Source organism: Oculina patagonica, chromosome 2 (genome assembly GCF_052425735.1).
Source record: "Oculina patagonica isolate OP01 chromosome 2, crgOcupat, whole genome shotgun sequence".
In the NCBI taxonomy this organism is placed as follows: Eukaryota; Metazoa; Cnidaria; class Anthozoa; order Scleractinia; family Oculinidae; genus Oculina; species Oculina patagonica.
This window is the reverse complement of record NC_135759.1, coordinates 27,046,214-27,058,359: the sequence shown is the minus strand read 5'-3', so window position 1 is coordinate 27,058,359 and position 12,146 is coordinate 27,046,214. Positions and strand designations below refer to the sequence as shown.

Here is a 12,146-nt window from a genome sequence, read left to right as displayed (position 1 = left end):
AGTTGCTGATGTCGAAAAAGCTTTTCATCAAGTGGGACTTCAACCTGAAGACAGAGACGTAACCAGATTTGTTTGGTTAAAAGATGCCACAAAGCCTACCCTGGAAAACAATGTTCAGGTACTGAGATTTACCAGAGTTCCATTTGGAATGATATCTAGCCCAATCCTGCTGGCTGCAACAGTCAAGTACCACCTGAACAGAGCAGATACCCCAGTAGCCAAAAAGATTTCAGACAACATGTACGTGGACAACATGATCACAGGAGTTGCCACACCAGAAGAAGCAGACGAATTCTACAAAGAAGCAAAGTACCTTTTTCAGTCCTCATCAATGAATCTCCGTGAGTGGGCATCAAACTCTCAAGACTTCCTCCAGAGCATTCCAGAAAGTGACCGAACAAGTGGAGACACTATGAAAGTCCTTGGAACCACCTGGAACATGAACAGTGACACACTTATTATCAATGGATCTCACACTTCATCCTTTCAAGTCACTTCCAAAAGAGAAGCATTGCAGTCTATCAGCAGAATTTATGATCCATTAGGTTTCTTCTCTCCAGCCACACTCAATGGAAAACTATTCATTCAAGAACTATGGAAACAAGAGTTAGACTGGGATGAAACACTCAATGAATCACAACAGCAAGAGTGGTACAAGCTGCATGAAGACCTTAGCCCACTGTCCTCCCTGTCCATACCAAGATACATCGGAGGAAATGAATACAAACTGTTCTGTTTCACTGATGCTTCAGCCAAGGCATACTCAGCAGCTGTATACCTGTACTCCGCAGTGGACAAAACCGCCAATGTTAACCTGGTATTCTCCAAAGCACGTGTTGCCCCAACAAAGCAACTCAGCATTCCAAGACTGGAACTGTTAGCTGTTCTTATTGGAACTAGATGCCTAAACTATGTTACTGAACAACTCCAGTTACCAGTGTCTGACCGGATTCTGTGGACCGATTCGCAGTGTGTTCTCCACTGGATGATAAGCCACAAACCCCTACCCGTATTTGTCCAGAACAAGCCGAAAGAGATTATATCGGACAATGCCTCACAATTCAAGCTAGCGAAGTCCACTGTTGATGAAGCATGGAAGTTTGCCACCACTAGCCCTGACATGCAAAGCTATCTTGCCAATGAAGGAATCAAATGGAGCTTCATCATTGAACTGGCCCCCTGGATGGGTGGCTTCTATGAACGTCTTGTGGGACTTGTGAAGCAGGCTCTTCGAAAGAGTATTGGAAAGATCTGTTTGAACATTGTCCAATTAGAAACCATTCTTACAGAAGTCACAGCTGTTGTAAATTCACGACCATTAGTGTACGTGGGAGCTGATCTGAATTCTGGATTCACACTAACCCCTGGTGACTTTCTTAGTCTAAATCCAAAAACCGGTGTACCATTCCTAGCAGCAGAAGACGAACAGCCGCAAGATCCAGACTTTTTTGAAAGACTACGTTCTGCACAGAAACTTCTGGAAACATGGAAGAAAGGACAGAAACATCTTGACACGTTTAGGAAACTGTGGTTTGATGAATATGTGCTGAGTCTACGAGAAAGAATGCAGAAACACTTGAAAGCTCCTAGAGTTCAATCCAAAGCTCAACCCACGAAGGGAGATGTCGTGCTTCTGAAAGAGAGTTCACCAAGAGGATCCTGGAAGTTAGGAATGATCGAAGAACTCATTACAAGCAATGATAACGAAGTACGAGCAGCTACAGTCCGAACAGCATCAGGAAAGTTGCTGAACAGACCATTGAACTTTCTGTACCCTTTAGAATGCTCGGAAGTGAATGAAAAACCAACAGAATCAGACTAACCTGTTGTTGAAGGACAAGCAGATGAGACAAGCAAGCAGAAGAGTACAGATGAAACTACTGAGAAACGCCCCATACGCAGAGCTGCCATCAAAGCAAGACAAAAACTAAACGAACTATTGAACACTTAGTCAGATGCATGTTTAAGTCCGTATATTTATTTTTTGTTGAGTTTTCTTCACTGTATATATTTAAGATAGGCTTTAGAAAGACATTGTCAGTTTTCGTTCGCTGTACCATACAAAAAAACTTGCTTCGGGAGTGTCGTGGCGCTCCACGAAAGATAACATTGGAACTGTCCCGCGTGTATTGCGTCATTCGGGATTCGGGATTCCCGAGAACACGTGCGATAAGAAGGAAGATTCGAGCCGCCATATTGGCATGTTGTGTTTAAGGAAAGAAAAAGTAAAAACTCGCCCAACGCGACAGTTCTTCAAGCAAGGAGCAGAGACCATTGTCACCACAGTTGCCTCGCCAGTTGGTATCGGACCGGTATTGGAACAAAAGCAAAAGGATTAACTTGTAAACCAGTGCACTAAACTAGCAGAAAACTAATTACACCAGAAAGCAGATATTCTCAGTTGGGAGGATAGCACTGGCTGTAAAGTGGGACTGTGAAAAATTCACAGTGGGCATATATAAGATCTCAAAAGAGACGGGGTAGTTATAATTTTAAAAGCTTTTATGCAATTAATCTGAAACTTTGCACTATTATAGAACTTTTGATTTGCTTCAATTCTAAGATAAAGCTTTCAGTTTTCAACATTTTTGGCTGGAAAACGACGTCTCCAGAATGACGGCGAAATTTGTTTTTATTACTATGGGAAAACTTATAAAGTTTTCTTAAAGGACTTGCCACGAGGATCTACAATTGGAAAAAAAATTGTAATAACCATTTAAAAGATATAAGCTTTTGAAATTTGAATTTCTCGTCATTTTGGGCTATTTTAGTAATATCGATTTATTTGTAGGTGTAGGACAACTTAAAGATAATCAATCCGGAGGACATTGCCAGTTAGCCCTTTTGTAACAGTGTTATGAAGCGAAGTTTTGCTAATTAAGCTTGTAAATACTTGCTAGTTGTAAAACATCAGTTATATTTTTAACAGCCCCCGGGTCACTCAAAAAGAACACGAAAGTTGTTTTCCAAGTTACTCATTGGTGTACAAGAGATATGTAAGGCTAAAAATGTTCGGGTTGTAGCCAGGTATGTTAAAAATCGAATGAAAATTTATAGACTCATTAAGAATGCTCTAGAGACTTTTGTTGCACTCGGAAAGTTCATTTAGTTTTCACACATTGGTTACATATTTTAACAGGACGCCGTTGAACATTTGCATTTTTTATCTTGCTGAAGAAGGCAACAGTAGTGGCCGAAACGTCCAAAAACAATATTTTTAGCCAGTGTCAACTTTTTTCATTCGATTTTATGTAAGGCTAGTAAGAGCGCAAAGTCTAATACTGTTATGACAAAAACAGGTGTCTCTTGTTTGATTTAAGTCAACAGAAAAAAAATTGCTAACCTCCTGACATAGAGGAACAGACATAAAACTTGAAGTAAACTTTGTAAATACCAAATGACAAGTACCAACTTTACTTCTTCAGATACGAAGATCCGTCTTACTGGCCATAACGCGTCTTACGCTGGCCGCGTTGAAGTTTTTTCTCATGGAGTTTGGGGGCGGGTCATGCAACTGCCATATTCATGTGACCAAGCCGTGTGTGACCAATGGAGTCAAAAAGAGGCTACCGTGGTATGCAGGCAGCTTGGCTTCCCAGGAGCCATTACAGCTTTGAGTTATTCACCGTTTGGAGACGGTTCGGGACAAGTCCTAATGAATAATGTAAAATGTACGGGTAGTGAGAAGACCATACAACAATGTCGGTATAGTGATTGGGTCAGTAGTAGCGTGCCTGGCGACTATCGCTATGAAGTGGGAGTGATTTGTAAGACAGGCTATTCCGATCTTGGTGACAGCGGTAAGTGCCTCGTGTAAAATGCATTGTTTCTATTTATTATAAAAACTAGAGTGAATTAGCAGGATTTCTCTCGCTGCGAAAAATCACATCCTTACAATGTAACTGAAAGACATGATATCTTTCATATGTGAAGATATCGATTTCGAAACGTTTCCTGACAAGTTTTCCCTGTTTCAATGCTGAATAAGACAAAGTTAATCGATATTAAGTCGAAAAATCTTGGGATTTTCCTCAGCAATCTTTGGCAATCTTCGGAAATCTTCGGAAAAGTTCGGAAAATGTTTGGAAACATTCGTACGACCTTAGGACAACATTTTGAAAACGTAATTAGAAGGTTTATATAACTAGTATACCTAAAGGGTAGAAATGCTGCCAAAGGGGAAGAACGATGTAGTATAGTAGTATGCTTGCAGTAACTGATTTAAGGCCCCTAGCAAAAATATGGTATTATGCTGAGAAAATACAAAAGAGACAAAGAGAAAATACTGAAAGTTAAGAAACCATTTACATATAGCCTTCGAAAAGCCTTCAGCGTTCGCATTGTGTCGGGAACGAGTTCCACGCCTTGACAGCAGTATACCTTACACATTTTAATTAGTCCCTACGTAGTGGTGTTGACTTTTGAAATAACCAGCTTATATCAAGGAACTATAAACATACATAATTCCTCAGGAAGCGATTTATGATTTTATAGTCTGCCCAAGAGCTCAGGCAGGATCCATTTTTGTGTATACTTTTGCCTTTTGCGTGACATAACAAGTCACTGCAGTAAAATTAGACTGAAGAGAGCTTCGTGTCGACTTTTTTTAAAAAAAATTGCCTTAAAAAGCAGATTAATAAATTGTTTCAGTTTAATTTCTGTACTTTGTGCGCGCTGAAAATCGAAGATGTCACTTGTTTGAAATCCTGCATCACGCCTGGTCACAGAGTCAAAACGCAATCAACGAGGCCGACAAATTAAATTGGCGCACGTTTCTGGTTTGGCCTTTGCATTGGGTACAATAAAAAATTTCCCGCACTAAAAAATAACGAGAATTACTTTGCACATCGTGGAAATTTTCCATCGCTATATATTGTTAACTATAAAGATTAGCGAAAAAACGGAACGACATTTCGGTGAGTGGCACAATTATCAAGTATGTGACGGAAAGAAACCATTACCCCCGCAATAAATTAGAAGTCATAGAAGTCGCCGCGTGTGTATATATATATACGGATGTAGTCATTTTGTCCTTATTTTTTTCCAAAAAAAAAACAATGTATAATAAAACAATTATTAAATTCGGTTTTTGTGATATCCGGATAATCAAGATCTCGGTAAGTGTTATCAGCCTCAGCCTTCGCCGGCTTCGGCTGGGTACACTTACCTCGACCTTGATTATTCTCGATATCACATCCAATAACTGTTTATAGTTAGTTGTATTTCTAAATTTAATGCTACTGCACATTGTGCCTTTTAGAAGTTCCGAAGATACAAATAGTGCGAATATCGTCAATTGCTGACGGCAATGTTCTGACGAGGGAGATGTCGACTATGAAGTCATTGCGTTTCGCATTGTTAAAATGGATTCATTACAGCGAGTAAACGCAGACGTTTTACGGTGGTTGTTTCTCTCCAGCGAAAACGAATTTGCTGCTCTCGCAAAAAACCTCGTGTAAACAGTCGCACGCGCACGTAGACCGTATATTTTCCTGCATGGCAGTATTAACTGCCATGAAGGAAGAAGGTGAAGGAAGAAGAAGGAAGTAAATGCTAGCTTTGTCTGCATCTTCCGCCGTTATTACTGCGCATCTTAAATCTTCCATTCGCGCATAACCACAATTCCTTGCGCCTTTGATCTTACCGCCGACCACAATAATAATAATAATAATAATAATAATAATTATAATAATAATAATAATAATAATAATAATAATAATAATAATAATAATAATAGTAACCTTTATTTACCCTCGGCAGTATTTATAGCACAAAGGCTAGTGGGGCCGAGCAAATGACAGAAACAAATAAATCAAATAAACATAACGTTAAGAATCCCAGATGGCCGGAGGCAAACCAACTGGCTATTTACAAGCGTGGTCGAGAATCTGAACTTGGGACTTCCAAGAACAAATTCAGCTAGCGGCTAGGGCGGGACTTGAACCCGGCAACTCCGCATTTCAAGTCCAACGCTCTAACCGCTCGGCCACGCTGCCTCCTCCTTTCCTTTCCTTGCGTTTCGTAAGAAAAGCGATTACAGGCCCCATAAAGTAATCCTTTGCCGATTAGAGAGCTGCCTCTTTCGTTCGCTTCAGGCTCACTCGCTGCGGCAGCAATAAACAAAAAAATACATGGTTGCTTGGAGATATGAAATGTATCTTCTCGTGTTATAATTGATTTCTCAATCATTCGCTGCGCTCAGTCGTGAAATATCGATTTGAACACTCGAAGATGAATTTCATATCTCCGCGCAACCATGTATTCTCCTCTATTTATTCTGTCAATAAATTACAATTGCAACGAAATCTTAGTTGCAAAATAATAATAACAATGTCAAGTTGGTTCAATAGCGTGGTGTAAGCGGTCGTAAAACGAGAGTAATGAAAGACAGACAAAAAATTCTTCTGGTCATGTACTGTTTGTGAAATGCTGAGTGCTAATGAGAGAGAAAAAAGATAAGAACACGAACCTCAAAACTTTATAAAGTAAAAAATTAATTGTGTAAAGGATTTAAGAAGATTTAGTTTTGGTACATTCTGAAAAGTTAAGGTGATTCCTTAGTATTGCATTGCGCATCCTTACTGCGCAGAATTTTACGCGAAATTAGCGCGCGCACGCAAACAAAATGGCCGCTTTTCTCTATGCAGCTTGGCTCGCGCGAGAGATAAATCGGCGTTTTCTCGTAAACGAGTACGGTGACGTATCAATTTTTTTCTCTAAGTTCGAGTGTAGCGATCAAATTCTTTCTATAAAATGAATACATATCAATTTTCATGACAGAAAAATAAATTATCACTTAAAGTGTGTACTTTCCCAGTACCCGCAAAGGAATTATTAAGGAATTATGTGGTAAATACAAGGTCTTTCTGCTCCCTAACGAATACGGTGACCCCCCTTTTAATTTCAAATTTAAGTTCCCTTTAGGTAAACAACCAACAGGCAGAGTTTGATTGAAGATTTATGAGCGGTTCTATTTCACAGGAATTACCTTAAATTATTTTAAACATTTATTTATTATGCAAACGATAGTTTCACCACCCCACTAAGAACACTCGTGGTTACGTAAAAATATTGTTAATAATTAACTATTTGTACTTATTTATCAATGATACCACGATTGCGGACAGTTTTTCCATGTGAATGAACTGAGCATCATTGGTATAAAGTCGGACAAGGGGAGGGGGGAAAGCAACTTCCCATACATATTCTAATATGAAATCTCAGCGATATTCTCACCTGACTTGCAAAGCAATCATCGGGGCGGTAGTCAGCGGGTGCCTCTAAGGCACATGAGCAGATCCACTCATTTTGAACTTGACAAAACAATTTCAACAACATGGCGGCCAGTGGGGGAGTTCGGTTCGGTTTTTTTCTTTTCTTCTAAGTTGTGCAGCGAAAATTTCTCCGGAAGTAACTAAAAAATGTCTCCAGAAAGGTTCGTGTTGTCAACATGTGGTGTTTGTTGTGGAATCCAACCATTACGAAATGGTAATGAAAACGTGGCGACCAAATATTTATGTGCCGGTCGAAGCTATTGTTCTTGCTTTATTTTTTCGAGTTTGTTTGTTGACTTAGTCGTTCTTTGTTTTAGGTCATTTGTGATCCCCAAGTACTTTGAAAATCGTGGCACAATCATCTGCATTTCAGCGCTAAAAAGTAACGCGACATCACAAATCAGATTCAGATTTTTATTATTTCACACTATCCTCGTTTTTATAACTACACGACGATGAGAAATTTTGGGATAAAAACAGGACATTTTTAGTTTTACAACCACTGCATCGACATTTCGCGCAGGAGAAAAGATTGCCTGCTGCATCATCGTCCAAAAACCGCTGACTAGATCGTGATTGATGGCGTTGCAGTTGTGAGAACATCGCTTTTCGGTCAAAGTCTTCGTGTCTATGTTTCTACCCCTCCCCCTCCCCCTCCTTTGCGGAACGACTTAGAAGCGCGACATACGTGCCGGGCAACCGAGTTTGCGCTTTAGCAATCATATGGTTGCTAGGGTATGGTGAATAGCTCAACAGTTCTTTGTTTAGTTCACATTTTTTGCCCTGACCGTGCACAAAACAAGTAGTTGTTTGCTTCTGTCTAACCAAAAGAAACGTCCCTGTTACCTAATTTATGCACGGTGTTTAAAACAAAAGATTGTGCACGGTCGTAAACATTCCAACATATTTGGTTACTTTTTTTAAAAGACGTTTTCTAAGCTGTGTCTTTAAAGCAGCGAAAACTTCTCCGGGAGTAATTAAACAATGTCTCCAAAGAGGTTTGTGTAGCCAACATGTGTTTCAGAATAAAAATGAGCGACAGAAATTTTACACAACGTTTCAATGTTGTCATGACATTATTTTCAGGTGACAAGAAAATAACGTTAACTTTCAACCGTTATTTTCTTGTCACATGAAAATGATGTCATGACGACATCAAAACGTTGTGTATTCCCTGTGTACTATTGTTTGGAGACATGAAGTTTCTCTCTGCGTTGAACTCTCGTAGATAAATTTCATATCTCTGCGCACACGTGCATTTAGTTTCAGTTTCTAGCTGTACTTGATACACTAGATATTCTGATAGTTTGTTTTCTTGTCCCTTCCTTAGATATTCCAATTCGGCTTCAAGGATCCTCAGTTCCTAATGCTGGACGTGTGGAGGTGTTGTACCAAGGGATCTGGGGAGCAATCAGCAGAAAAAACTGGGATATAAATGCCGCAACAGTAGCTTGTCGGCAGCTTGGTTACCAAGCTGGTGCAGAAGCAGCTTTGACTAACGTCGTTTATGGTCCGGTCAGCGGTCCAGTGTGGCTCACTAATCTGCAATGCTCTGGGAGCGAGAACAATTTGATGAGTTGCTCTCATGATGGGATTGGAAACAAATCTCATTTGCAATGGCGTTGGAATGTTGCCAGTGTTATTTGCAAGAATGGATCCGTTCCAAATGGTAATATGTGAAATTTGCTGCCATTTATGTTTGAATATTCTATGTAATGCCACGCTATACTGAGCCTGCATGCAGATGTCTTCTTTTTCCTCACGCAGAAATAGTCTTCACTTCGGCTTCAGGAGCGTAAATATTCGTTCGTCTGTTTACGAGATCATTTAACTTGGTGGTATAGTGGTATTTTATTTTCACATTCTAATCCGTTGGACCCTGGTCACTTGTATTCGTTTTTTTTTCGGTATTTTGTTCGTTCTTTTCTTTTGAATGCTTATCTCTGATTTGGAACAGTAAACAAATTGGGATATATGTATGTTATTTGTCTGCTGGGAGTTCCGTATAGGTAAAACTGTGCCCGGCGTTTCACATCGAACGAACGGAACAAAATGATATTTTCAATGCATATATGCTACATTTTCTTTCTAGGAATGTCCGTTAGAGTACGTGGTTCGCACGCAACAAATATCGGACGAGTGGAGGTTTATTATGCTGGAAAATGGGGCACGATTGACTATAACAACTGGGACATAAATGATGCAAAAGTTGTCTGCAGAGAGCTGGGATATTCCACAGCATTCTCTACAGGCTATGGACTATTCTGCTCCCCTGACGTTCCACCCTGGTTCACGAACTTCAGTTGTTACGGAAATGAATCACATTTGGACCAATGTGCAAGAGATTTCCTTACTGGTTGGTCATATAGCGGATATTGGTCATATAAAAAACCTTGTGCGAATGTTGTGTGCAAAGACAGAATGGCTGATTTAGGTAAATGTATTATTGCTGTCAAATTTCTCCCACGCCATCATGTTTGTTTTTAAATAAGCTTGATGGGAAATTATGACGAATTTAGATGTATATACGTGCATCTAAGTTTTTGAATTAAGAAAGCATCCAATTTTTTGTTCGGTTCCACAGTGCGAAATCTTTTTTCTTTGACTTCACAATCCGGCCGTAAGAAACGAAGATGGCGACTGGTAAATTTACCCATAATTCTTCAGTTAGTGCACAAAAACCCTAACAGCGTTCATAAAAACGTACAGAAATTCTTTAAAAAAAACCTGGCCGATACACAATTTATTGTTCTTGCCCAGTTGGTTTTCGCAACAATAATGCTTTCTTAGGGCCTGTTGGGTGCGTTAAGTTTCCAAGGTATTGTTAAGCTATCTTTATTCTTACGGAGGATAAGCTTGGAGAGCGCGGTGACGTCGTCATGAAGCATCGAGACTTGGAATTAAAAACCCAAGACCAGTCAAAGAGAGCGTGCATAAGCAATACGTACATTTTTTGTCAGCCAGGAGATTTTTAATAGTCTGACCGTTTGGTATGTTGAAGCGAAGACAGCAATATAACTGAACAGCGCTAGCATCAGAGGGGTGTGTTATTACCATAGCCAAGTAGCTAGGTGTTTTGTTGTTACAACAATAACATAAAGTCGTAACCCGACTATAAATAACATCTCACGGTGTCCGCTCAAAGTGATTGTAAATCTTTATATGTGCCTAGGATTTGAAATGAGGCTGAGAGGTTCTTCAGTACCTCACGCTGGTAGAGTGGAGCTTCGATTCAATGGTGTTTGGGGAACGATCGGACACAAATTTAAATATCGTCGGCCCGTTGATCCTAGAATAACTCGTGTTATATGCAGACAGTTGAACTTTACCGACAGTGTCTTCGCCACTGACTGGCCCGTGTTTGGCTGGGGAACTGGGCCCCAGTGGTTTGACATTGATGATCTACACTGTCTTGGAAACGAGACAAATTTACTGAATTGCAGTCACCGCGAACCTCACTCAACAAGGGAAGATCTCAGTGCTATCAGTGTTGTTTGTAAACCCGATGTTCCCCAAACCAATGGTAAGTTATCAGTTTATTTTTTTTATCTCGTTCGTTAGTTAAACCCAGACATATTACATGCCTCCATCAACATAGGTGACTGAATGCGATTTGTCTAACTCCAAGTTTAAACCTGAAAAACGATAAGATCCTCAAAATATCGCTTGTATTGTACAGTCATAGATGTACCAAAAAAACTGTACATGTGACGAATGGAAAAAAATCGCGAAATTCAATACACTCCAATTCTACAGGGTCCGCATGGGGTTAACTGACAACTGACAAAAAAAAATTAACTCAGACAACTGACGAATCGCCTAATATCTAACTAACAACTGACATCTGTAGTGTGTTTTACTGACGACTGTCAAAAGACCGGATTGCCCTGAAATGTCAGAAGGTACGTTTTTACACGTCTAAATCTTATCAGCAGAACGCAAGAGTTTCATGTTTGATTGGTTTGAAAATCGAACTCACAGCAAAATAGATGTTCGATTTTGTTCGATTACCGAACCCAATAGAACGATTGGTGTTCGATTGGGTTCGATAGATTTTTGGTTCGATTTTGTTCGATTGGATATGCCGGGGAAAAGCGTTTCTTATTTTTCTTGAAATAAGTAAAGGAAATCGCACAACCTTCACGCACAATTCGTGATTAATACCTTATTGTTACTTATTTTCGCGGGAACATTTTCGCGTAAATGGAACAGGCATATTTCGCGGGACTTAAATTTCGCGATTTGGCCAAAAAAATTAAAGGAACTAAATTTCGCGAAAATTGTCAAAATACTGGTCTGCACTAACAACAGTAGGTCTCAGAAATGGAACAACTGATTTTTATTTTCCACAGCAATAGTTTCCAATGACACTGAACAAAACCATATAACAAAACGAAACTTAAAACAGTTTGGCATGTTCCTTTGTTACAAAGTAGAGCTATTTTGACGACTGTACCAAGATAATTATGTAGTAAACTGACGGAAAAGATGATTAATTAGATTAATCACAACGAATTATATAGAAGGGTATTAAAATTCGCGTCGTTATTTTTCGCGAAAACCTTTTTTCGCGGGTCTTTAATTTCGCGATTTTTTGAAAATCGCGAAAATCGCGAAAAATTAAGTCCCACGAAAATAAGTAACAATAAGGTAGGTGGTTTTCACTGTCACGCCGCGAAAGAATAAATACAAAACTACTGATTCAAAAAAATCAAGAATATTACAGGTTGTAGAAAACTACTACATAAACTACTATCCAAGTCTCAAGTCTGTACGGTATTCCGTTCTCGAGTTATCCATCAAACTGTCTAACGCAAATTTTGGGCTCCAAAATGGTGGCCGAAAAACAACAAAAACATCTGGCATTCACTT

General features: G+C 39.5%; 1 protein-coding gene across 1 annotated transcript in view; it reads left to right on the top strand.

Annotated features, from left to right (window-relative positions):
• LOC144638424 (scavenger receptor cysteine-rich domain superfamily protein-like) overlaps positions 1-12,146 on the top strand; it is an 87,217-nt gene that overhangs the window by 5,173 nt on the left and 69,898 nt on the right. The window contains exons 2-5 of the mRNA XM_078497625.1: positions 3,426-3,800; positions 8,605-8,943; positions 9,367-9,708; positions 10,447-10,797. Coding sequence (XP_078353751.1) covers positions 3,426-3,800; positions 8,605-8,943; positions 9,367-9,708; positions 10,447-10,797 — 1,407 coding nt within the window. The remainder of the gene's footprint in view (positions 1-3,425; positions 3,801-8,604; positions 8,944-9,366; positions 9,709-10,446; positions 10,798-12,146) is intronic.